This window comes from Dermochelys coriacea, chromosome 2 (assembly GCF_009764565.3).
Source record: "Dermochelys coriacea isolate rDerCor1 chromosome 2, rDerCor1.pri.v4, whole genome shotgun sequence".
NCBI lineage: Eukaryota > Metazoa > Chordata > Testudines > Dermochelyidae > Dermochelys > Dermochelys coriacea.
The window spans coordinates 106,395,065-106,417,899 of NC_050069.1; the positions used below are offsets into that span (position 1 = coordinate 106,395,065).

Sequence of the window (22,835 nt, forward strand, 5' to 3'; positions counted from 1 at the left end):
ATAGGAATTATTTAATTTTTCTGAACCTTTAGAAATGTAATGCCCATTCTCCCCAACCCCTAAACCCAACATTCTTTTCCTAAAATACTGAATTCAAAAACATAACTATTTAAAAAATAAATAAAGGGTAATATGTTCTTCCTTGAAATGACTATCACATTTCAGATAATCAGTTAGGTGAAATAGAGAATGGAAAGGAAGGCGGAGAAGATATTCCACTGCTTCAAGAAAACTTCAAAAGAAGCAGTCCTGCCTAAAAGTATAATGAAACATGAGTGGTGGTTAATTTTCTTTTATATATGCACACAATCTGTGCTAACATAGCATTTATAACCAAATACAGTGGAGTTGCATCTTACTTGGCGGTTCAGTTCTAAAGTCAGCGCATAAAGGTGAAAATCACGTATAGTCAAAATTACCCTTGAAAATCCCTTTCATCACCCATAAAGTACAATATACTGCACATGGTTTTGTATATACAACCTGTACAGTAATGTATAATGTATACAGTAATGTACAGTATATAATAGAGTACATATGCAAAATATAATTTTACAGTACTGTATTTTTAATTACAGGGGGTTGTCAGGGCTTGATGTTGATCCAGGAGATGGAGAGATTGGGTGACGGAGAGCGAGTCATAGATGAAGTGGTTGGCTTGGATTCAGTTCGAGAAGTTGGTTGCATAGGCTCATCTGCTGCTGGTTGTTTTTCCTTGATTGGCAACTGTCGCTGTTGCCTCTTGAGCTGCTCAAACATTTCTCGATATGGTCTCAAATGGTCCGTAATACTACGTTCCATAGAGGGATCGTATTCAGAAATTAAATCATTCAAGCGTTTCGCTGCTTGGAACACTTCAGCAAATTTATGAAGATTCCAACTTGCTGGCTCTTCCTGTTCGTCGTCATCTTCGTCTTCTGCAGACAATTTTATCAGTTCCTCTGACTCTTCGTTAGTCAATGTTTCTCTATGGCTCTCGATTAATTCTTCAATTTCTTCCTCAAGGATGTTGATCAAGCCATCACCACACACTTGCCTGGCCACCTGAACAATGTGTTTCACTTCTTTGTCAATGGTCGGGAAACCCTTAAAATCATTCACACATTCTTTCCATAGGTTTCGCCAACATGCATTGGCTGTTTCAGGCTTGATTGCATCCATTACCTGTTTAATATAAGTGATGCAATTGGCAATGTTGAAGGACTTCCAACACTCCATCACATTAAGATTGGGATCAGCATCTTATAGCGTTACAAATCCGTGAGAACGTAAGCCTCGTGTATGTGGCCTTGAAACAGCGAATCACGCCTTGGTTGAGAGGTTTGAGGTGGTATGGGGGCGGGGGGGAAAGATGACTTTAACGTCGTTGTACACAAACTGGAGTGCCACAGGGTGGCCAGGAGCATTGTCTATGATCAGCAACATTTTAAAGTCAAGTCCTTTCACTTCAAGGTACCACTTGACCTCCGGAATGAAACACTTGTGGAACCAATCCAGAAATAATGCTGCCATCACCCAAGCCTTTTTGTTTGATTGCCAGAACACAGGCAAGAGATTTTTGTTCTTGCATTTTAGGGCACAGGGATTTGCAGCCCTGTAGAGCAAGCCCAGTTTTATGAAATGCCCAGCCGCATTGCCACAAAACACAGTCACAGTGTCTTTAGCTGCTTTGAAGCCAGGGGCTTGTCTTTCTGATTTCAAAGTATAAGTGTGGTTGGGCATTTTTTTTCCAGAAGAGCCCAGTCTTGTCAGCATTAAAAACTTGTTCTGGAAGATAGCCCTTCTATGATTTTCTTTAATTGTTTGGGATAGGCTTTTGCTGCCTCTTCATTGGCAGATGTAGCTTCACCAGTAGTCTGCACGTTTCTGAAGTTGAAGTGGTTCCTAAAACTGTTAAGTCAACCTTGGCTGCCTTTGAATTCCTTCTCATCAGAAGGCTGTCCCTCTTCGGTGGGAGGTTTGAACAGCGCATAGAGGCTAAGAACCTTTTCTCACAACATGTTGCCATCGATAGGCACATGTTTACGGTTCATGTCTTCCAGCCCTAAGTTTAATGCCTTTTCAGTCTTCACTAAAGTTTTATCACACACCTGGCTCGTCACCTTAGTAGTTATTGGAGCACCACGGCTTGACGAATTTCTCTTTCTCAAATCTTGATGGCAAAATACTAGATTTGTTGCGGCCACGTTTACGCACCACACTGGAGACCGACATACCGTCTCTCAATAAGTCCAACACAGCCAGTTTTTCCTGCAGCATTGGAACAGATTGCTCTTTCTTCAGTTGAGCACCAGATGAAGTAGTTAGCTTGCGTTTAGAGGCCATGTTGTATGAAAAATATGTATCTTTAAACACTAGAATCACACTCAACGCGGCAAGATGCTTCACACTATGAGAGGCATATGGGAACTGAGACCGACTGAGGGAAAAGCAGATTCATGTCTCCCATCTCACGCTCACTCTGGGGCATATGCTTATTGAGTGGAATGGTGGGCAGAATCTCCCGCACTATTTACAGGTATCTTGTTGTTTTGGTTTGGTTTTTTTGCCGAGCACATATAGTTGAATTCATGTAAGTTAAATGCACATATGATGCGACTCATCTGTACCTCATCTCTCATTCACAGTCAAATACAATGCCATTTTTCCTAATAGCGCTCATCCCCCCAGAGATGTAGGAAGAGCACTCGGGAATAATTCATAAGATCAGATTTATTCTGTCAGCATTTATCAGTAGTTCCTTGGGCGTATTTTAAGATTGCTGATCCTCAAAAGTAATGATTTAACATGCACAGTGCCTGGCTGGCTTTTTTAAGATATGACTTGGGCTTTAAGCTTCATAAAAAAAATGTATTAGTCCATTAAAAGATAAAGATATTCTAGAAACTAACAGTATTTCAAAGAACAGCTAGTAAGAAATACCTAAGTCAGTTAAACTTTCAAGAGTCAGATGAATAAAATAAATAAAATAAATAAATAACAGAAGTTAAGGTGCCATATTCTGCAAGGTCTTAAGTATCCTCAATTCCGTTTAAATCAAGGGTGCTCATCACACTGCAGGATAAGGACCTTATTTTAGGTCTAAAAAGGAATAAAGTTTTATCATCTTATTTCCCCTTGATGGGAACAAAGAAAATGATGATTCAATGAAGTTTCATTGGGAATAAGATTCCCTATTTTGGTGTTTAATGCATTTTTGTTAACAAAAGATTGTTTATATGCAGACTTCACTAAAATAAGCCTGTACAAGGTGGATTAAAAGAAACAATTGGAGGGGGAAGAATTACAAACAGGTTTATTTTTTTTTTTTAAAAAAAAAACCTATTTAAAATTAAATTTGAAATTGACAACCTATCTTAAAGCTTAATCTATTACAATCATTTTAATTAAAAGTAAGCACTAGGTGTTTGCTGCTAAGCTGCAAAGAAAGTAAAACCACAAAGCACCTGGAACTAGTTTGTTGAAGTGCTAAGTCAGTTTTTGACATCAGTAGCCCTTTCTGCAGGTGCAAAGAGAAGAATATTTTGTTCATTTCAGTTCAATAACTAGTTCATTCAAAAGTTAAAAAGCCAGTTGAGAGCTGAAAAGCGGAACAGCTTGTTTTCCTCTTCCAATCTATGAATAAGAACTACGTGTGAGGATGAGATCTTCTAGATCTAAAATTCTGTAGCGCACAGTGACCAGAAATAATCAGTTCAATTCACTAACTACAGATAATACTTCCTTTGTTTAATAAATCAGTTAGTTTCAAATGCAAAACATGTTTTGATAAACTTTGTAATTTTTCCCTTATGTTTCAAACTCATTTAAGGTAGTTTTATTTCATAACAACAAAAATTAAAATGCAGTTTTTGTGCATTTTAAATTTAATTTTAACTTGCATCCAAAAAGCATGGCATTAATTACAAGTTTAAAAAAAAACACACACAATCATTCACCATTTTTAGCATAAGGTAAAAATTAAGAATCTAAATATATGTAAGCTATGTCACTGCTTAAATAAATGTGTAAATATATAATGTATCCTCCTGGTTAGCAAAAATAAATAAAATAAATAAATAAATTACCAAATTTGCTGTAAAGACTACATACATTTAATTGCAAATGACATGTCTAAATAGTTACCAACCAAAGAGAAGTTATTTTCTTTAGGAAAACAATTTTAAAAGCACAAATGCAAAACATGATTAAAATCAATTTAAATAATTTTTATTTAAATCAACCCACCCTAGTCCTTTTTATATTCCTTGTGCATTTTAAATAATAAAGTTACTAGCTTCAAGTAGCATATCAAATATGGAATAAACAAATAGCCATATATAATGTACATAACATATAAAAGGTTACAAAATAAAGTGCACTGAGTATACTCTACAGTCAGGAATGCCTATGACATCTGCTCCATATGTGGACTTGGGCAAGTCATTTCAGCTCAAACTTTTTAAAGGTGCTCCACTTGACACCCCTATAGGGTGATCAGGTGTCCCGATCTTATAGGGACAGTCCTGATTTTTGGGTCTTTTTCTTATATAGGCTCCTATTACCCCCCATCCCCTGTTCCGATTTTTCACATTTGCTGTCTGGTCACCCGACACCCCTATGGTCTCATTTTAAAAAGGTGCTACATAGCAGCTCCAAGTAACAAAAGCTGCAGGTGCTTACCACCTCTGACAATCAGGCCCTCAGTCATCTCAAGTTGGGCACCGAAGACTAGTGGATACCTCTTGAAAAGTTGGGCCTTTGCCTCTGTGGGCCCAATTCTGATCTGACTTATATAGCTTGATGTCAACAGAAGTGAAAAATCAGGAGTGAGATTAAAATCAGGCCCACTATTCCTCGATCTATAAAGCAGGGACAGCGGTCCCAACAGCAACATCCTGCCACCGATTCACATGACAGCCTTCCAGATAAGTCAATGGCACAGCTGTAAGGATTAGTTAATGTTTATACAGCACTCTAAAAAATAAATAAAAATAAATAAAAATCCGTCTGCACACATTTTTATGATTGAGTTTACTATCAGTCTTAGCAGGTCAAATTTTATATGTATGTATATACATACACACACACTTGCTGAAATGTATGCTGCATCAGCGAGTGCTATGCAATCATGTAATGAAAGAAACCATCATAAAATTCACACACAAGGGAATAAGGATGTTAGCTTTGAATGGCTTTCCTGAATGTTGTAGGTCTGTTACAACTTTGAACGCTGCAAGAGTGTACATTTTCTGCAATGAACTGACCACTCATCCCACCATATAAGAGATCATGGTTTTTCTGCTCCCTCCAGTCTGCTACACTCTTCACTATTTTGCATTAAGTGCACTGGGTTTTGGATGGGAGAGGCAGCAAGGCAGGGAAATAGAGGTTGACAACCAAACTTTTGTATTCCTTTAAACCTGCAGGCTGCTCTCCTATTGGTTGAACATTAACGTATTTTAACAAGAAGCCAAATTTAAAACCAGGAACAGAGCTTTTAAGGAACATAAGTGCATTCAAAGAGAGTGTGATTGGAACACTCTCTCACTCCTCCAGCTGAAACGGAAATCTAATAGTGTTTTGCTGCACATACATCCTAGAGAAAATTGAATAATGTATGTTCATATACCGTGTGTGTGTGTATTCTTCACACACACCCACACACACACCCTCCCTTTCTCCTCTTTTTCATTTTTTCCTCTAAGGTTACAAATCTGAATAATTCATTTTGTTCTTATCCAACTCTTTCCTCTGCCCACTGAACTACATTTTTAAGATCCAGAGAGAGAGACTTTTACCCACTGAATCTATATTTAGAATCATACTCCTGACAACAAGATCATGTCCTTAACTTTTAAATTGTTTCCCCCATTCCATTTCAGGTACTCTATATACTGACTTTGGAAACCCATGAGCACCCTCACGTGGTCAAATGTAGCTATAAGCAATAAAACTTTTCTTGCTTGGTTAAAAATGGACACATTCTGCATTAGCAAAGGTTTTATTCATTTAAAGTTTTCACCCCCAAAATCATAAAGAACACCAGGCCCAAAATATTATTACTACCAGTCCGTTCAATAACAACTCCTTCCCTGCCTTTTGTTCAGTTTCAATTCAATGAGACCTTATTGGTATGAAAAGCATTGCAAGCATTGCAAGCATTGCCAAAGTAAATGCAAGAGGAAGACCCTCAGGTATGTTCATAAGTAGGTAAGATCCATTCAGGATAGGACTACACACAGAGTTTGGGGATTTATCTCGTGTCCATTTGGTATTACTATCCATTCCCAATCTGGTAACAGGCTGCTATGTCATTTAATGCCATTTCTACTATCTCTCCTTTCTCCAACCATCAGACACAGTTGTTCCTCAGTCTAATATAAGAATTTCCTGTATCTGACGACCCCAACCTTTGCATGTTTTTCTCTTTTCAAGCCTTAAACTTTTCAGATCAGGGATTAGATCATCCCCTGTATTTGTGCACAGCCTAAAACATCAGGATGCTACCTATACATAAATACCAACTTTTTAAACTTGATTAAAAATAAGAGTCAAACTTCTATTTTTACGTTGAGGGCATTTCACAGTAGTAACAGAGTTGATGCACAATGATGGGCACTGGAGGTTCAACACAAATCTCCCTCCTCAAGTAGGGTTCCGTTGCAGTACTTCTGATTTAGCACAAAATGCCACTACATGGAAGGTCTGCAGCTGCATTTCTTCCTTGCAGTTTTACAAACAGTAAACTCCAAGTATATTTTAAAAATTGTACAAGACATACAAAAGAACATCTGTTTCCCCAGAGTTCCCTGCCTTGGCTTTCGGTCACTGCACAACCCCTTTGTTTATCTCTCCTTCTTCTAGGGAGGTGAAGCGAATACATTATTTGATTGCCTACATATCAATGCTGGGTAATGAACATGAGGAATTGGAAATACTTACGTCTCAGAAAAATTACTACAAAGATGGCATTTACTGGATCCTGGAGCCTTGTTAGAGAATGTTAGTTACTGGCTACATCCTCATTAGGAAGGACAAAAAGGTCAGCAGGGAAGAGGGGTTGGTCTCTATATCAAAGATACCATTACTTGTTTAAGTGATAGCTTTATTGTCAGAATATACTAAGTTTTGTGAGGCATCTGATTTAGCACAGTACCAACCCAACATTCTGATTTAAAAAAATAATAAACTAACACTGAAGATAATTTAGCATTGGAACAGATTACTGGGGAAGCAGCAGACTCTCCATCACTTGGCCCTTTTAAAATCAAGAATGGATGTGTTTCTGAAAGAGGATGATTATACTCTAGCTGATCTACAAATTATTGAGCTCATTGCAGGAATTAATAGGTTAAACCCTACAGCCTTGACACTATGCAAGAAGTCAGACAAGATAATAATGATGGTCTCTTCCAACCTTTTAGAAAGGGGGTTATTAAGCTTAAATGAACTCAACCATACATAATTAGCCTCTAGTAGGGAATTAAGCCCCAAAAGTTCAGGCTGTTCATTGGCTCAGCAGTCTCTTAGGGACATCACTGGAGAGGCATGCAGCAGGGCTCTTGGGGTAACCACTAAGGAGAAGAAAAACTTCTATGCCTAGTTACATCCACCCTACACGAAAAATCTCAGGAAACACCGTTTCAGTAGAGTTCCCTTTAAAGTGCCCACCATTTTTTATTTTATTTAACTCCACGTACACACTGGAACTAAACAAGCTGCTTTTTGGGATGGGGAAAAAAAGCAGGGCTCCCAACCCCATTTCTCATAGGTTGTGGCATATACGTAAAGCTGGCCAGTATTAATTTTTAGAATCCTTGCAGGCCGCCACCTTCTCCACTCGAAGTGCCAGAGTAGAGAATCAGCCTTGACAGTGCTCTTCCAGGACTGCCTGACAGAACAGCAGTGGGTGAGGGGGAGCAATTCATCAAATGAAGGTGACTCCATAGGCATTGCAGACTCCAGAAGGATGCTGAGCTGCTTATCCTTCGGACCAAACTGGTGTCTGGGTTAGTTGCATGGGTGAGAAAAACCTTCTTATCAAACCCAACTCCAAAAAGCCCACAACAAATATATTCCCACTCCCAGCATTGCCAGCTCTTGCAATTTCTTTGCAAGTCATGTGACTTTGGCCCGGGCTTGTGCCATTATCACAATGACAGAAGAAACTCAGCCCTCTCTCAAATTTCAGCCATGCCTGTGGGAACCCCTTCTGATTGGCTGCCTTCCCCAATTGTGCATCTCCTGGGAAGAGCAGCCAATCAGAGCTGCTACAGGAAGCCGACAGAGCTCTCTCCCCTCCCTTCAGGAGCAGAGGCTGGGGAAGAGGGAAGAGCAGACATCGTTCTCACAGGAAGGAGCAGAAATAGCCCAGCAACTCCACACCCTCCTCCTCATTCCCCTCCCCACTGTGAAAAATGGGTCAGTCAGCTCTCTGCTCCTCCCCACTTCCCCCAACCCTGGGAAGGGAGAAGAGAGGATCCCGCTGCTGCTGCCCCCGCCCCCTCCCCAGGAGTTGCAGAAGAAGCAGAGGCAGGGAGAGGAACAGGATGAGCAGATGTTGGGGCTGGAAAGGCAGATATGGGATTGGGGCACACATAGTTAATTAGAGCCTTTGTGTTTGGGGAGACGCTCAGCACCATCAGCCAGCCAGCCACAGCTCCTGCAGGGAGGTTAAAATCACCTTACTCTAAGAACTTGGGTGTGTCAGCAACACTACTTGTCACAGACACTGCGGGTGAACAGGAGGCGTTCAAAAAACAAAACAAAAAAACCCAGACAGACCAAGAGATACAATGAGATTTATTTAATTACTTGATTTTGGGGCCAAATCCATTATTTTGGAGGATCTAGTTCATGAGTTTTGAACGTTGGTGGCTGACAACACTCCCCTCCCCTCACAAAAGGAATGACCTGGCAGCCACAGTTCCCACCTTCCTGTGGCCCATTTAGAAGGGAGATGAGCTTCCCAGTCTTGATCCAAAACCCTTTGAAGCCAACAGAAACCTCTCTCTCTCAACATCAATGGGCTCTGGATCAGGGTTAAAAACCTAAATATGGGAGGCCAACTCTCCTCATCCTTCTATTGCTTAAACCAGAGGTCTTCCCACCGCCCTCTACATTTAAAAAAAAAAAAAAAGAACAAAATGGCCGCAGACGGAAAGATATTCTCTCTGTGTAAGTAGGGGCTGATCCAAGTATTGCAAACTGAACTACCAAGCCAGGCTTCAAGGATCACAATCATAGAATATCAGGGTTGGAAGGGACCTCAGGAAGTCATCTAGTCTAACTCCCCATTATCATGACCAAGATTTTCTCTACTGTCCTTATCTAAAAGAAATCTCAAAGAGAAAACACTTAAGTATATACCCTAAATATAAGAATTAAGCACATACAGTGAAATTAATAATTTTCTTCTCATAACTTCTATAGTCCAAGATATGCTTGTATAAAGGCATGCCATCATTATACTGAATAATTCCTCTAGATTTCTAAAAGAGAGCTCACATGAACAGACGCACACAAAAAGACTTCCTATTAAAGCAGAATTAAATCTATAGAACTAAAGAAGGATCTATACTAAAAAGTTTTTTGAAGTTTTTAAAACTGTTAAGAAATGGAATCTAAAAAACAGATAAATGGACCCAAATCCATTTTGTTTACAAATACTGGGGAGGTGGTGGTGGTCAAGGATTTTAATATCATTATCTTTATGATGTTATTTCTTTTACAACAAAACTAGTCACTTTCTCTCTGGATGTGTAACTGGAAAAATTCTCTGTTTAGCTTTCAAGATTCTTAAGCAAATTCCACCTTTTTTCTTAAAATATTTAGTTTAACACAGTCCTATTTGTAGTGATATTAATCAAATCTATTTAGAGTAACCTGAACAGCAAGGAGGGTGGGCGGGGGTGGAAATCACATTAGATGACCCAGTTACAGCTACTTTCTGGAAAGCAGATGATTTATCAGTGGTTCCCACTGCTTCATATGTGGCAACAGGGCTATGAACAGATGACCAAAGAGCGCCTCATTTTAATAAGGATATACTTCTACAAGCTCGAAATGCTGTCACTCCGTTCTTCATCTTCAATTTGCTTTTCAGGGACATCACAAAAAGAATAAGACAGTAATAAATGCAGGAGAGGCTCTTACACAGAACTACAACTTTAATACAACAGGACAAGCTGGAAGATATGCCAGTTATCAGACAAGGGGAAAAAACGAATAGTTAATTGCATACGTTAGGAGATCCTGCACCACTGAAAGCTACCACTTCAACCAAAGCAGATCTGGATCCCTTGGACTTCTAACTTTATATTAGGAAAATAACCTTAATAAAAAAAACCTAATGATACACATACATGCTATGGTAATGCATACAAAAAATTAAAAAAAAAATCAGTCTAAAGGAGGACATCGTAATTTTGGAGAAGTGCAGAGTTGGCAGAAGGGATGTAAAGCCCCTCTTGCCCAGATGCAGTTCCTAGGGTCAGTGCTAAGTGGTAGCAGCCAAACCAAGCAACAGCCACAATTTTTTAGATAAACAAGCACACACATAGCAGTGATGCACAGAGATCTGTAATTGTCTCTTTTTCACTAAACTCCCCAGACAGACAAACAAAACAAAATCAAAGAAGAAGCCATATGATTGGCTGATGGAAAGTTTGGCTCTGCCCTGTCTTCAACTCTAATCAGTATGGTAAAGGACCAAACAGAGGAGCACACTGTGTATATATCTGCTTATCCATTATATTATTTATATAGCACCCACATATGTTCATGGTGCTTTCCTATATATTTGTCAACACAAGCTCATACCCCAGAGATAGACCCAACACACTCCAAATTCCACAGAGAAGCACTAGAGAGCTAATCAAATAAGGCTCAGATGCCATAACATGATGTAACTTATTAGCATCTGAGTTAGGAGTTCTAATGCTTGCTTACTCATTTCATTTACCACTAGGTTATTGGTCTTCTAACTGGAGGAAAGAAATGAACAGGACAACGGTTGGAGAGTGAGTTACCTCAGTTGTCATATTATAATCACCACTGCATGTAGTGTAGCAGCAGTTCACACTTAGTATCCATGGGTCAACTAGCTAATCAAACCGTCACTGGTTTTTCCCATTTGTTTTTACACAAGAACCTCCTAAAATGAATTTGTTTACACAGACATATTCTGGTTTCGCATATACAACTTTTTTAAAAACTACAGTTTTCCATATTATTGTACTGATGTATAATTAATCTACATTGTTTTTGGCCACCTACTATATCATTTGGACTCTATCGTCCTCTGGACCAGAAGAAAACAGACTTCAAGCAAGTACTCTCACACTGCTTAGTAGCACGACAGATACCAAGACAACTTCATTTCAAGATTTAAAATAAAAATTTTGTAAACAAGAAAGGAAACCCTTGTGATTTCTTTCAGCAGCGTCCTTCAAATTTGTTTAAATATTTACTTGAAAATTATAAAATCCGGCTAATCACATGCATATGCATTGGAAGTTACACACTGCACTACTGAGAATACCACAGAGCTATAAAAATATCTTCAAAGATCTAATCACCTTGATCCAGTGTCTTGTATGTCCTGTCCCCCCAAAATATCCAGATCTCATTTCAAGGGCTCAAAATGTAGGCAAGAACTTGAATCTCAGTACAGGAGAGAACAAAACATCCACATTTATTCTAAAGCATTTCAGCAAGTGACAAACTGACTGGCTGAAGAAAAAGCCTTGGCTTTCTTACTGAGCAAGCAGTACCGAAGTAGTACTTTAATTTAGCTCTCATGCTAATCTTCAGATACACCAACAGGCAATGTGTAAAACTAGAGCCACTGTTTTGTTTGTTTTAAATAAAGTTTCTTCAGAACTGTTGCTACTTAGATCTTCCTTTTCCTGGAACTACTGGGAATAATTTTGTTTCTATATGAAAACAGGAAGCTACATACCGTAGGGCAGATCCAAAGCTGGTGTAAATTGTCATAACTGTTGAAGTCAATGGAGCTATGACACCAGCTGAGGATCTGCCCCTTAGTATAACAGAATCTAGGTGGTCAGCTTTCAGAGACAAGTGTCTGATAAAAGCTTTTGCAGTTAATGTGTGTGTGGAGGAACAGTAGCATTAAGTGGTTTGCTGGAATACTGACAATAAATATGCCTAAAGAGAGACACCAGTGGGTATAGCAAAGGCTCAGTTTCTGATTCAAAGGTGGTGACAGAGGACAGCTTCAGTATCAGCATTTATCTACCAAGTCCCCCAAAGATCTATTGGTATAGTACAGTGATCAATATTTTCCACTTTAACACTCTAATCATCCTGCAATTAAACAACTTCCATGGCTAACTGAACTTAAGTTAAAATGAATACAATATACTGTATGCTTACCATGCTTTTACAAAAGAGATGTGATGACTTCCAAAGCCTAGTTTCAGAGTAGCAGCCATGTTAGATGCATCCAATGAAGTGAGCTGTAGCTCACGAAAGCTTATGCTCAAATAAATTTGTTAGTCTCTAAGGTGTCCCAAAGCCTAGAAACACTAAATAGTTTTTAGGGAACTGAAACTTGAAGTGAGAGGCAGGAAGCCCAGTTGTAATAACTTTTTTGAAAAAATGGTCTGCTAAATTCATTGAGAGGTGTAAAGGAATTCACAAACCTCCGAGACAAAAAACCAAAGACCTCCTTACATACATTCCCATGGCTCTGGACAAACAAAGCACTGCTATAAAGACATAAGCAGGTCATAATTCAATTAAACAAATCCTGTGTAAACCAAAATATGACTAGTGTCACTATAGCCCAATAAAGCAGTGTTTCTCCCATGCAAACCTTCTGAATCTAGTAGATTATATACATGCAATCTCTCTCACACACACACACACACACACACACACACACACGCGCACACCCCTCTACCTCAGAACTATTTTAAACAGATTTACACTAATTAAAAATATCCAGTTTAAAGAAACAGAAATATACAAAACGAAAAGGAAAGAAGTACTTGTACTATAAAAAGGAAGGATTCTGGGTGGACTTCTCCTGAAGGTCGAAACAGCAGGCTGGACTTCTACATAGAGTGCTTCCGCTGACGTGCACGGGCTGAAATTGTGGAAAAGCAGCATCACTTGCCCCATAACCTCAGCTGTGCAGAGCACAATGCCATCCACAGCCTCAGAAACAACTCTGACATCATAATCAAAAAGGCTGACAAAGGAGGTGCTGTCATCATCATGAATAGGTCGGAATATGAACAAGAGGCTACTAGGCAGCTCTCCAACACCACTTTCTACAAGCCATTATCCTCTGATCCCACTGAGGGTTACCAAAAAAAACTACAGCATTTGCTCAAGAAACTCCATGAAAAAGCACAAGAACAAATCCGCACAGACACATCCCTGGAACCCCGACCTGGGGTATTCTATCTGCTACCCAAGACCCATAAACCTGGAAATCCTGGACGCCCCATCATCTCAGGCATTGGCACCCTGACAGCACGATTTTCTGGCTATGTGGACTCCCTCCTCAGGCCCTACGTTACCAGCACTCCCAGCTATCTTCGAGACACCACTGACTTCCTGAGGAAACTACAATCCATCGGTGATCTTCCTAAAAACACCATTCTAGCCACCTCTACACCAACATTCCACACAAAGATGGACTACAAGCCGTCAGGAACAGTATCCCCGATAATGTCACGGCAAACCTGGTGGCTGAACTTTGTGACTTTGTCCTCACCCATAACTATTTCACATTTGGGGACAATGTATACCTTCAAATCAGCGGCACTGCGATGGGTACTCGCATGGCCCCACAGTATGCCAACATTTTTATGGCTGACTTAGAACAACGCTTCCTTGGCTCTCGTCCCCTAATTCCCCTACTCTACTTGCGCTACATTGATGACATCTTCATCATCTGGACCCATGGAAAAGAAGCCCTTGAGGAATTTCACCATGATTTCAACAATTTCCATCCCACCATCAACCTCAGCCTGGACCAGTCCACACAAGAGATTCACTTCCTGGACACTACGGTGCTAACAAGCGATGGTCACATAAACACCACCCTACACCGGAAACCTACTGACCATTATTCCTACCTACATGCCTCTAGCTTTCACCCAGATCACACCACACGATCCATTGTCTACAGCCAAGCTCTACTATATAACCGCATTTGCTCCAACCCCTCAGACAGAGACAAACACCTACAAGATCTCTATCATGCATTCTTACAACTACAGTACCCACCTGCTGAAGTGAAGAAACAGATTGACAGAGTCAGACGAGTACCCAGAAGTTACCTACTACAGGACAGGCCAAAAAAGAAAATAACAGAACGCCACTAGCCATCACCTTCAGCCCCCAACTAAAACCTCTCCAACGCATCATCAAGGACCTACAACCTATCCTGAAGGACGACCCATCACTCTCACAGATCTTGGGAGACAGGCCAGTCCTTGCTTACAGACAGCCTCCCAACCTGAAGCAAATACTCACCAGCAACCACACACTACACAACAGAACCACTAACCCAGGAACCTATCCTTGCAACAAAGCCCATTGCCAACTCTGTCCACATATCTATTCAGGGGACACCATCATAGGGCCTAATCATATCAGCCACACTATCGGAGGCACGTTCACTTGCGCATCTACCAATGTGATATATGCCATCATGTGCCAGCAATGCCCCTCTGCCATGTACATTGGTCAAACTGGACAGTCTCTACGTAAAAGAATAAATGGACACAAATCAGACGTCAAGAATTATAACATTCAAAAACCAGTTGGAGAACACTTCAATCTCTCTGGTCACTCGATTACAGACCTAAGAGTGGCTATCCTTCAACAAAAAAGCTTCAAAAACAGACTCCAGCGAGAGACTGCTGAATTGGAATTAATTTGCAAACTGGATACAATTAACTTAGGCTTGAATAGACACTGGGAGTGGATGAGTCATTACACAAAATAAAACTATTTCCCCATGTTATTTCTCCCCCCCACCCCACCCCCACTGTTCCTCAGATGTTCTTGTTAACTGCTGGAAATGGCCCACCTTGCTTGTCACCATGAAAGGTTCCTCCTTCCCCCCACTCCTGCTGGTGATGGCTCATCTTAAGTGATCACTCTCCTTACAGTGCGTATGATAAAACCCATTGTTTCAAGTTCTCTGTGTGTGTATATAAATCTCCCCACTGTATTTTCCACCGAATGCATCCGATGAAGTGAGCTGTAGCTCACGAAAGCTTATGCTCAAATAAATTTGTTAGTCTCTAAGGTGCCACAAGTATTCCTTTTCTTTTTGCAAATACAGACTAATACGGCTGCTACTCTGAAACCTAGAAATATACAAAGAATAGGTACCCAAAACCCAATCATTAAACTTTTTACATTCCTGAAAACGTGTTTTTCCTGTTTCATCAAAATGCAGTCTGACTACTTCTTTTGATCTGTCCTATTTTCCTAAGCAAGTTGAAGTTCATTTCAGAAACTGCTCATTACAGATATCAAGGGACACAACTTTAAGTTTCAGCAGATTTTCATACAGACATTCAGGTCCCATTGTTTACTGAAAACCAGGTGACTGTATTTAGAAATTTGTAATCTGTTAAAAGACTTAAGTAAAATGTAGCAACTAAATCATTTCTCTATTTTCTTATGGTTCCCTGAAGCACTCCGAATAAGCCATCCTTCAACAAGTAAACAGATTGCATTTTTTAGCTATGATACCATAAATAATAAAGCTTTCATGAATAAAGAAGACAAGAATGTAAGCATGTTAAAAATGGGGTAAGATTCAAGTTTACATTCTATAGGTAAGTCTATTTTGACATAAGCCAGTGAGAATGACTGCAAACTAAACAGTAAAACAAATATTATTTGATGCAAAGTCCAGAAAAATGTTTTTTTTGAAAGAGGTACAATAGGAAAAGGTGCTTTGCAAATTACTGGCATTAAACCAATATGCACTTTTGGAATGTTATGAAATATTTTTTTTTTCCAATCGGAAAAATCCTGAAGAGGACAATTGCATTTCTTGAATACATGCGCCATTAAAGATCAACTGATACACAGGACTGATCCAATGGCCTAAGGAAAGTGCTCTGCATTGCACCACCATATAGAAATGTTTCTGACTTTGTCAGGGTTTGTCTACATACAAGCCACACACCAATTTGATTACATTTACAAACAAACAGATTCAGTAATAATGATTCAAAACCCAGTGTAGGTACTCTTATTCTGGAACAAGAAGGCCCTATGTTGACTTCCTTTAAACTGATTTCTTACCAACTTAACCAAAATTGAAATAGGGTCCTCTTGCTCCAAAATAAGAGCATCTACATGGGAAGATTGCACCAAACTAAATAGGTTTAACAAACAACTTACGTTAAATTGTGCAACTTTTGTGTTTAGAGATATCTGAGACCTTCTATAAAGTGGTATCTAAACTCCTTAAACTAAGGTAACCTGGCTAAGATACTGCCATGGTATCTGAATCTTCAGACTTCTAAGAGCTGGAAATGACACAAAGGCAGGGTGCACATCATATTTCTCAATCTCTCTGTCAAAATCTTAGAATGGATTCCAAAAACATGAATCCAGATGGTGACGGGGGGCCTTCAAAGTGTGTATGGGGCTATAAATCCCTCCCCTCTCCCAATAACAATACAGAGGATGCCCTGTTGAAAATGAGGGATGGGACAGGAAAGCTTCATAAATAAAATGTTTTTGTAAGCCATTTTCATTTTGCTGAACTTGAGAGGCTAAAAGGAAATCCTTATTTGCTGTGTTGCAAAATGAGCAGCTAACATTTCTCCTGGCTGAAAGCTGCTCCCATATTTTTTTTTTATAGCTTGCTTCACACAGTCTCACCTTTCTGGGGGAATGTGTGGGAAATAGAAAGAAGAAAAGTTCCTATTTTGGTGAGGTGAGGAGAAGACCCCCACGTAGGTCATGCTGGTTAATAATTTCTATTATATAAATACTGTTTTGTTTCTCTAACGGGGCAGGAAAAAGATCAAAATACAATTGAGAAGAACGATGGGATGAAATGGCAATTCAATTAGCTCCAGACAAAAAAAAAAAAATGGTTTCTGGAACAGAACTGAAAGCATCTTTTCCTCTGAGAAAGTTAAAACAGCAAAACAGTTAGATGTTAGTATCTGAAGAAAAAGATGCATAAACATTCTCTGTAGAAATGGCCATCATGCAATCATTTCTAAAATGACAAAAAAGCAAATACACAAAACAAAACGTAGCAAAGAATGAATTATGTTTCAGATGGCAACCTCATGCAGCGTGGGTTTGTACAGTACATACCCAGATAGGATCTCTTGGGAGGTGCTTTGATTTCTTCATCTTTACTATCTGCAGCTACATAAGAAAAATAAATTGAGAAAAGAGGACGAAAAGACAAAACAGACTAATTTGAGTCAATCTCTCTGTCAGTAGATGGCCTTTTAGTTTGTTTTATTTTAAGCTTAGTTAGTACATATCTTGCTGATTAAAAAAAAAACATGCGAAAAGTTTTATAGTTTCCATGCTGTCTACAGGATTTTTCCCCAAGATTTTAGGGAGGGATAAAGGGGAAGGAAATCACTGACTGGCCTCACTGTGAGAAATAACAGCAATTTAAAATAAAACAATAAAGGGGAGGAGAGAATAGAGACAGTGTAACATGTAGCCCTCTTCAAAGCAACGTACGAATATTTATAAACATTTCAGTGAGAAAAGCTTAAATGGCTTATTTTTATTCCTGTGCCTGAGTTAAATGTGAAGATGGAGGAGGCTTTCAGGAAAGAATGATATAGGAGCAAAGAAAGAAATCAAACAGGATAGGGCTGCCTCACGTTCTGGAGGAAACCCTTTTCTACAACGCTTCCAACTGGTTTAACTGTTTAGCTACAGGTTTGGCCACTCGCATTAAGAGAGACAGAGACCAAATCACCACTTCAAGCGTTCCATATGCTGAACCATTTAATTTGATCCAAACCTTCCTCTGTAAGCCTGAATTCCATTTGAAAAGCACATACTACCCAAGACTGTTGCCAGTGCTCCTAATAAAGCTCTTCAAGGGAACACAGTGTTAAAGAAAGGGACATGCTGTAAAAAGAAGTTAAGATAGCATCAGTTTGAGGGAAGACAGGGTCCAAAATTAAATGACAGTAAGAAATAAACTTAAACAATCATAGAGCCCCCATGCTTCTTGGCCCGTAAGCACTACAGGAATACAAATCACTACAAAGCAAGGGTGGCTTTAGGGTTAGGCAAAATACACTTAAGGCATCACACCAACAGAATAGACCATCCCCATGACAAACTCCCCACTGGTTGTAAGCAAAGTTAGAATATTTAGGGGTGTCTGGCAGTTACCCACACACCAGGGCAAAGGTTCTTGGGGCATAATCAAGATTTGGGGTGAGGGGGTAGAGGAGGAAACAAATCTCTGCATTACATTGGCCCTCACTGTATCTAGGATGGTTCTCCTACCCTGCCAAGATTTTCAAAAAGTGACTGGTAATTTTAGCTGCCTCTACCTTTGGGTACCCAGCTTGAGCCATTTTAACAGGAACATGATTTTCAGAGGGTGGTTGCTTGGATATTGTCTGACCATCAGGCCCAACTTGGATGCCCCAGAATTGACGTACTCAAAATCCACAGTCACTTTTCAACATCTTGGCCTTCCAGCATAGTTGCACTGTGGTATACAACAGGACTCTCACCGCTAAGCAGGTTTATACAAGGAGAGAGATTAACAAATAAATCCAACCTTGAGCCATTCTGTACTGAAGGAGACATCTATACAGTACACTGCTGCTGCAGACATCAATTTAAACTCAGCTGAGGAGGGCTACTGTTACCACTACAATGGTGTCAGGATATCCACAAATAAAAAGTCATGATATGATCAAATGGAATTAAAAAGAAAAGAAAAGAAAAGAAAAGAAAAGAAAAGAAAAGAAAAGAAAAGAAAAGAAAAAAAGGACTTGCTGGCACTATCTAGGGTCTGCCTCATCCTAACACTAGGTGTCACAGCACAGTTTGCTCATGTTCTTCGATTGGAGAGAGAATTATCCTATTACTGAGGATTTAAAACAAAAAAGTGTTTTTTGAAGCCTAGATTTTTAGCAAGTGTTTGATTGTTTTAGGCTGTAATCTCCTCTTGGTTAATGCCTGTAAATAAAAGATAACAAAATGTATGCATGAGAAAACAAATCTTTTCTAAAAAAGAAAAGGAGTACTTGTGGAAATCTTTTCTAGAAGCTCGTGGGGGGGGGGGGAAGGGGGAGGAATCATTTCCTGGTGGTGGTGATGGTTGTGGGGTTTGTTTTTTTAAAGTGGAGAAAAGAAGTCTCCCTAATACCCGGCCAGGGCAGAGACTCTCCAAGGAAACAGTCAAGCCAGTCCAAGGGGAGTGAACTTTTAAAGTTGCAACAGATTCCCACATAAATGGAAGTGCCAGAACTGTACACTATTCACATTAAATGGCTTTGTGGATACACTGTTAACTAAACACTAAAATGACAGGTTTCAGAGTAGCAGCCGTGTTAGTCTGTATTCGCAAAAAGAAAAGGAGTACTTGTGGCACCTTAGAGACTAACAAATTTATTAGAGCATAAGCTTTCGTGAGCTACAGCTCACTTCATCGGATGCATTTGGTGGAAAAAACAGAGGAGAGATTTATATACACACACTCAGAGAACATGAAACAATGGGTTTATCATACACACTGTAAGGAGAGTGCTCACTTAAGATAAGCCATCACCAGCAGCAGGGGGGGGGAAAGGAGGAAAACCTTTCATGGTGACAAGCAAGGTAGGCTAATTCGAGCAGTTAACAAGAATATCAGAGGAACAGTGGGGGGTGGGGTGGGCGGGAGAAATACCATGGGGAAATAGTTTTACTTTGTGTAATGACTCATCCATTCCTGGACGCCCCATCATCTCAGGCATTGGCACCCTGACAGCAGGATTGTCTGGCTATGTAGACTCCCTCCTCAGGCCCTTCGTTACCAGCACTCCCAGCTATCTTCGAGACACCACTGACTTCCTGAGGAAACTACAGTCCATTGGTGATCTTCCTAAAAACACCATCCTAGCCACTATGGATGTAGAAGCCCTCTACACCAACATTCCACACAAAGATGGACTACAAGCCGTCAGGAACAGGATCCCCGATACCGTCACGGCTAACCTGGTGGCTGAACTTTGTGACTTTGTCCTCACCCATAACTATTTCACATTTGGGGACAATGTATACCTTCAAATCAGCGGCACTGCGATGGGTACCCGTATGGCCCCACAGTATGCCAACATTTTTATGGCTGACTTAGAACAACGCTTCCTCAGCTCTCGTCCCCTAATGCCCCTACTCTACTTGCGCTACATTGATGACATCTTCATCATCTGGACCCATGAAAAAGAAGCTCTTGAGGAATTCCACCATGATTTCAACAATTTCCATCCCACCATCAACCTTAGCCTGGATCAGTCCACACAAGAGATCCACTTCCTGGACACTACGGTGCTAATAAGCGATGGTCACATAAACACCACCCTATATCGGAAACCTACTGACCGCTATTCCTACCTACATGCCTCTAGCTTTCATCCAGATCATACCACTCGATCCATTGTCTACAGCCAAGCTCTACGATATAAACGCATTTGCTCCAACCCCTCAGACAGAGACAAACACCTACAAGATCTCTATCATGCATTCTTACAACTACAATACCCACCTGCTGAAGTGAAGAAACAGATTGACAGAGCCAGAAGAGTACCCAGAAGTCACCTACTACAGGACAGGCCCAACAAAGAAAATAACAGAACGCCACCAGCCATCACCTTCAGCCCCCAACTAAAACCTCTCCAACGCATCATCAAGGACCTACAACCTATCCTGAAGGACGACCCATCACTCTCACAGATCTTGGGAGACAGGCCAGTCCTTGCTTACAGACAAGCCCCGATCTGAAGCAAATACTCACCAGCAACCACACACCACACAACAGAACCACTAACCCAGGAACCTATCCTTGCAACAAAGCCCGTTGCCAACTCTGTCCACATATCTATTCAGGGGATACCATCATAGGGCCTAATCTCATCAGCCACACTATCAGAGGCTCGTTCAACTGCGCATCTACCAATATGATATATGCCATCAGGTGCCAGCAATGCCCCTCTGCCATGTACATTGGCCAAACTGGACAGTCTCTACGTAAAAGAATGAATGGGCACAAATCAGACGTCAAGAATTATAACATTCAAAAACCAGTTGGAGAACACTTCAATCTCTTCGGTCACCCGATTACAGACCTGAGAGTGGCTATCCTTCAACAAAAAAGCTTCAAAAACAGACTCCAACGAGAGACTGCTGAATTGGAATTAATTTGCAAACTGGATACAATTAACTTAGGCTTGAATAGAGACTGGGAATGGATGAGTCATTACACAAAGTAAAACTATTTCCCCATGGTATTTCTCCCCCCCACCCCACCCCCCACTGTTCCTCTGATATTCTTGTTAACTGCTGGAATTAGCCTACCTTGCTTGTCACCATGAAAAGTTTTCCTCCTTTCCCCCCCCTGCTGCTGGTGATGGCTTATCTTAAGTGAGCACTCTCCTTACAGTGTGTATGATAAACCCATTGTTTCATGTTCTCTGTGTGTGTATATAAATCTCTTCTCTGTTTTTTCCACCAAATGCATCCAATGAAGTGAGCTGTAGCTCACAAAAGCTTATGCTCTAATAAATTTGTTAGTCTGTAAGGTGCCACAAGTACTCCTTTTCTTTTTGTAAACACTAAAATGTACTTCAAGACAGAGGACTTAGCACAACTTGCTTGAGCTCACAAAAGCTGTCCTCTGGATTAGGAGAGAGACCTTGTTATTGCTTTGGAAGCTAAGAAAAAGATTGGCTTCCTCGTGAACTAGTTATTTAGCAGGGATTATTTGGCGGAATAGGAAAAAAAAACATGCTACTCCTGGACTCATTGGACAAATGTGCACCAGAATTATTAGAAAGAAATATAAGGCCTCCGGAAAAGTGAAGACAGAGCCAGGACAGGCTCACTTTTTAATCTGAATTATGTTGTAGAGGTATTAGGAAAGAGGCTGGAAGAAGGAATGGGTAGAAAGATTTAAATACAAAAACAGTGATATTGATCTTATTATTCGGATACTGCAATCCATAACCTAGCGCCTTCCATCCAGGGATCTCAAAAGCATCAAACTGAAATTTAGCTTCCCACCATCTGCGTGAGATATGGAGAAAACTAGGTACAGAGAAAACTCAGGATCAGATGGGAAAACCACGGGAGAGTCAGGTTTAGGAACGCAGGTCATCGGATTCCCAGCTCCTGTGCTTCACCCACAAGATCATTCTTCCTCTCCTGAACTATGTATGTATGTCCAGAATGGTAAATAGCACAAACATTAGTTTCAAGACAGTACATTACTTCTGACAGTGAATCACAAGATCCTCAGCATTAATACTTTTTCAACTTGTACATCTTTCTTATATGAAAATATCACTGGTTTAACCTTCCCATCACTTAGAAGTTAATCACATGTATAAAAGCCAGGAGAGACATTTAGTTGCACTGTGCGGTTCTAATAACAAAAGTTTGCATAAAGTACAGTAGCTTCCTGCTGCAAAGAAAAGAGGGAAGGCCCAAAACAACAGGCAAAATTGTGCTTTTTGGTGACTATATGGAAAACTGGCTCTTGGGAAATGATATGGCATGACACACTGAGTATGCTCTGCAAGTTACCTTACAGGCTGGTGAAGAACCTAATTCTTTCACTAGGTGACAGAATGCCAGTCATT

General features: G+C 40.2%; 1 protein-coding gene across 9 annotated transcripts in view; it reads right to left on the minus strand.

Moving 5' to 3' along the window:
- The window catches only part of SLC66A2 (solute carrier family 66 member 2), a 122,121-nt gene that overhangs the window by 81,402 nt on the left and 17,884 nt on the right, over nucleotides 1-22,835 (minus strand). For 5 of the 9 annotated variants that reach the window (XR_006278966.1, XR_005291233.2, XM_043508256.1 and 2 more), the window contains exon 4: nucleotides 17,323-17,376. The exons of the other annotated variants lie outside the window; for them this stretch is intronic. Coding sequence is in view for 3 of the 5 variants with exons in the window: in XM_043508256.1 (XP_043364191.1) it covers nucleotides 17,323-17,376 (54 nt within the window). In the remaining 2 variants the exon portion in view is untranslated. The remainder of the gene's footprint in view (nucleotides 1-17,322; nucleotides 17,377-22,835) is intronic. 9 annotated transcript variants of the gene reach the window in all.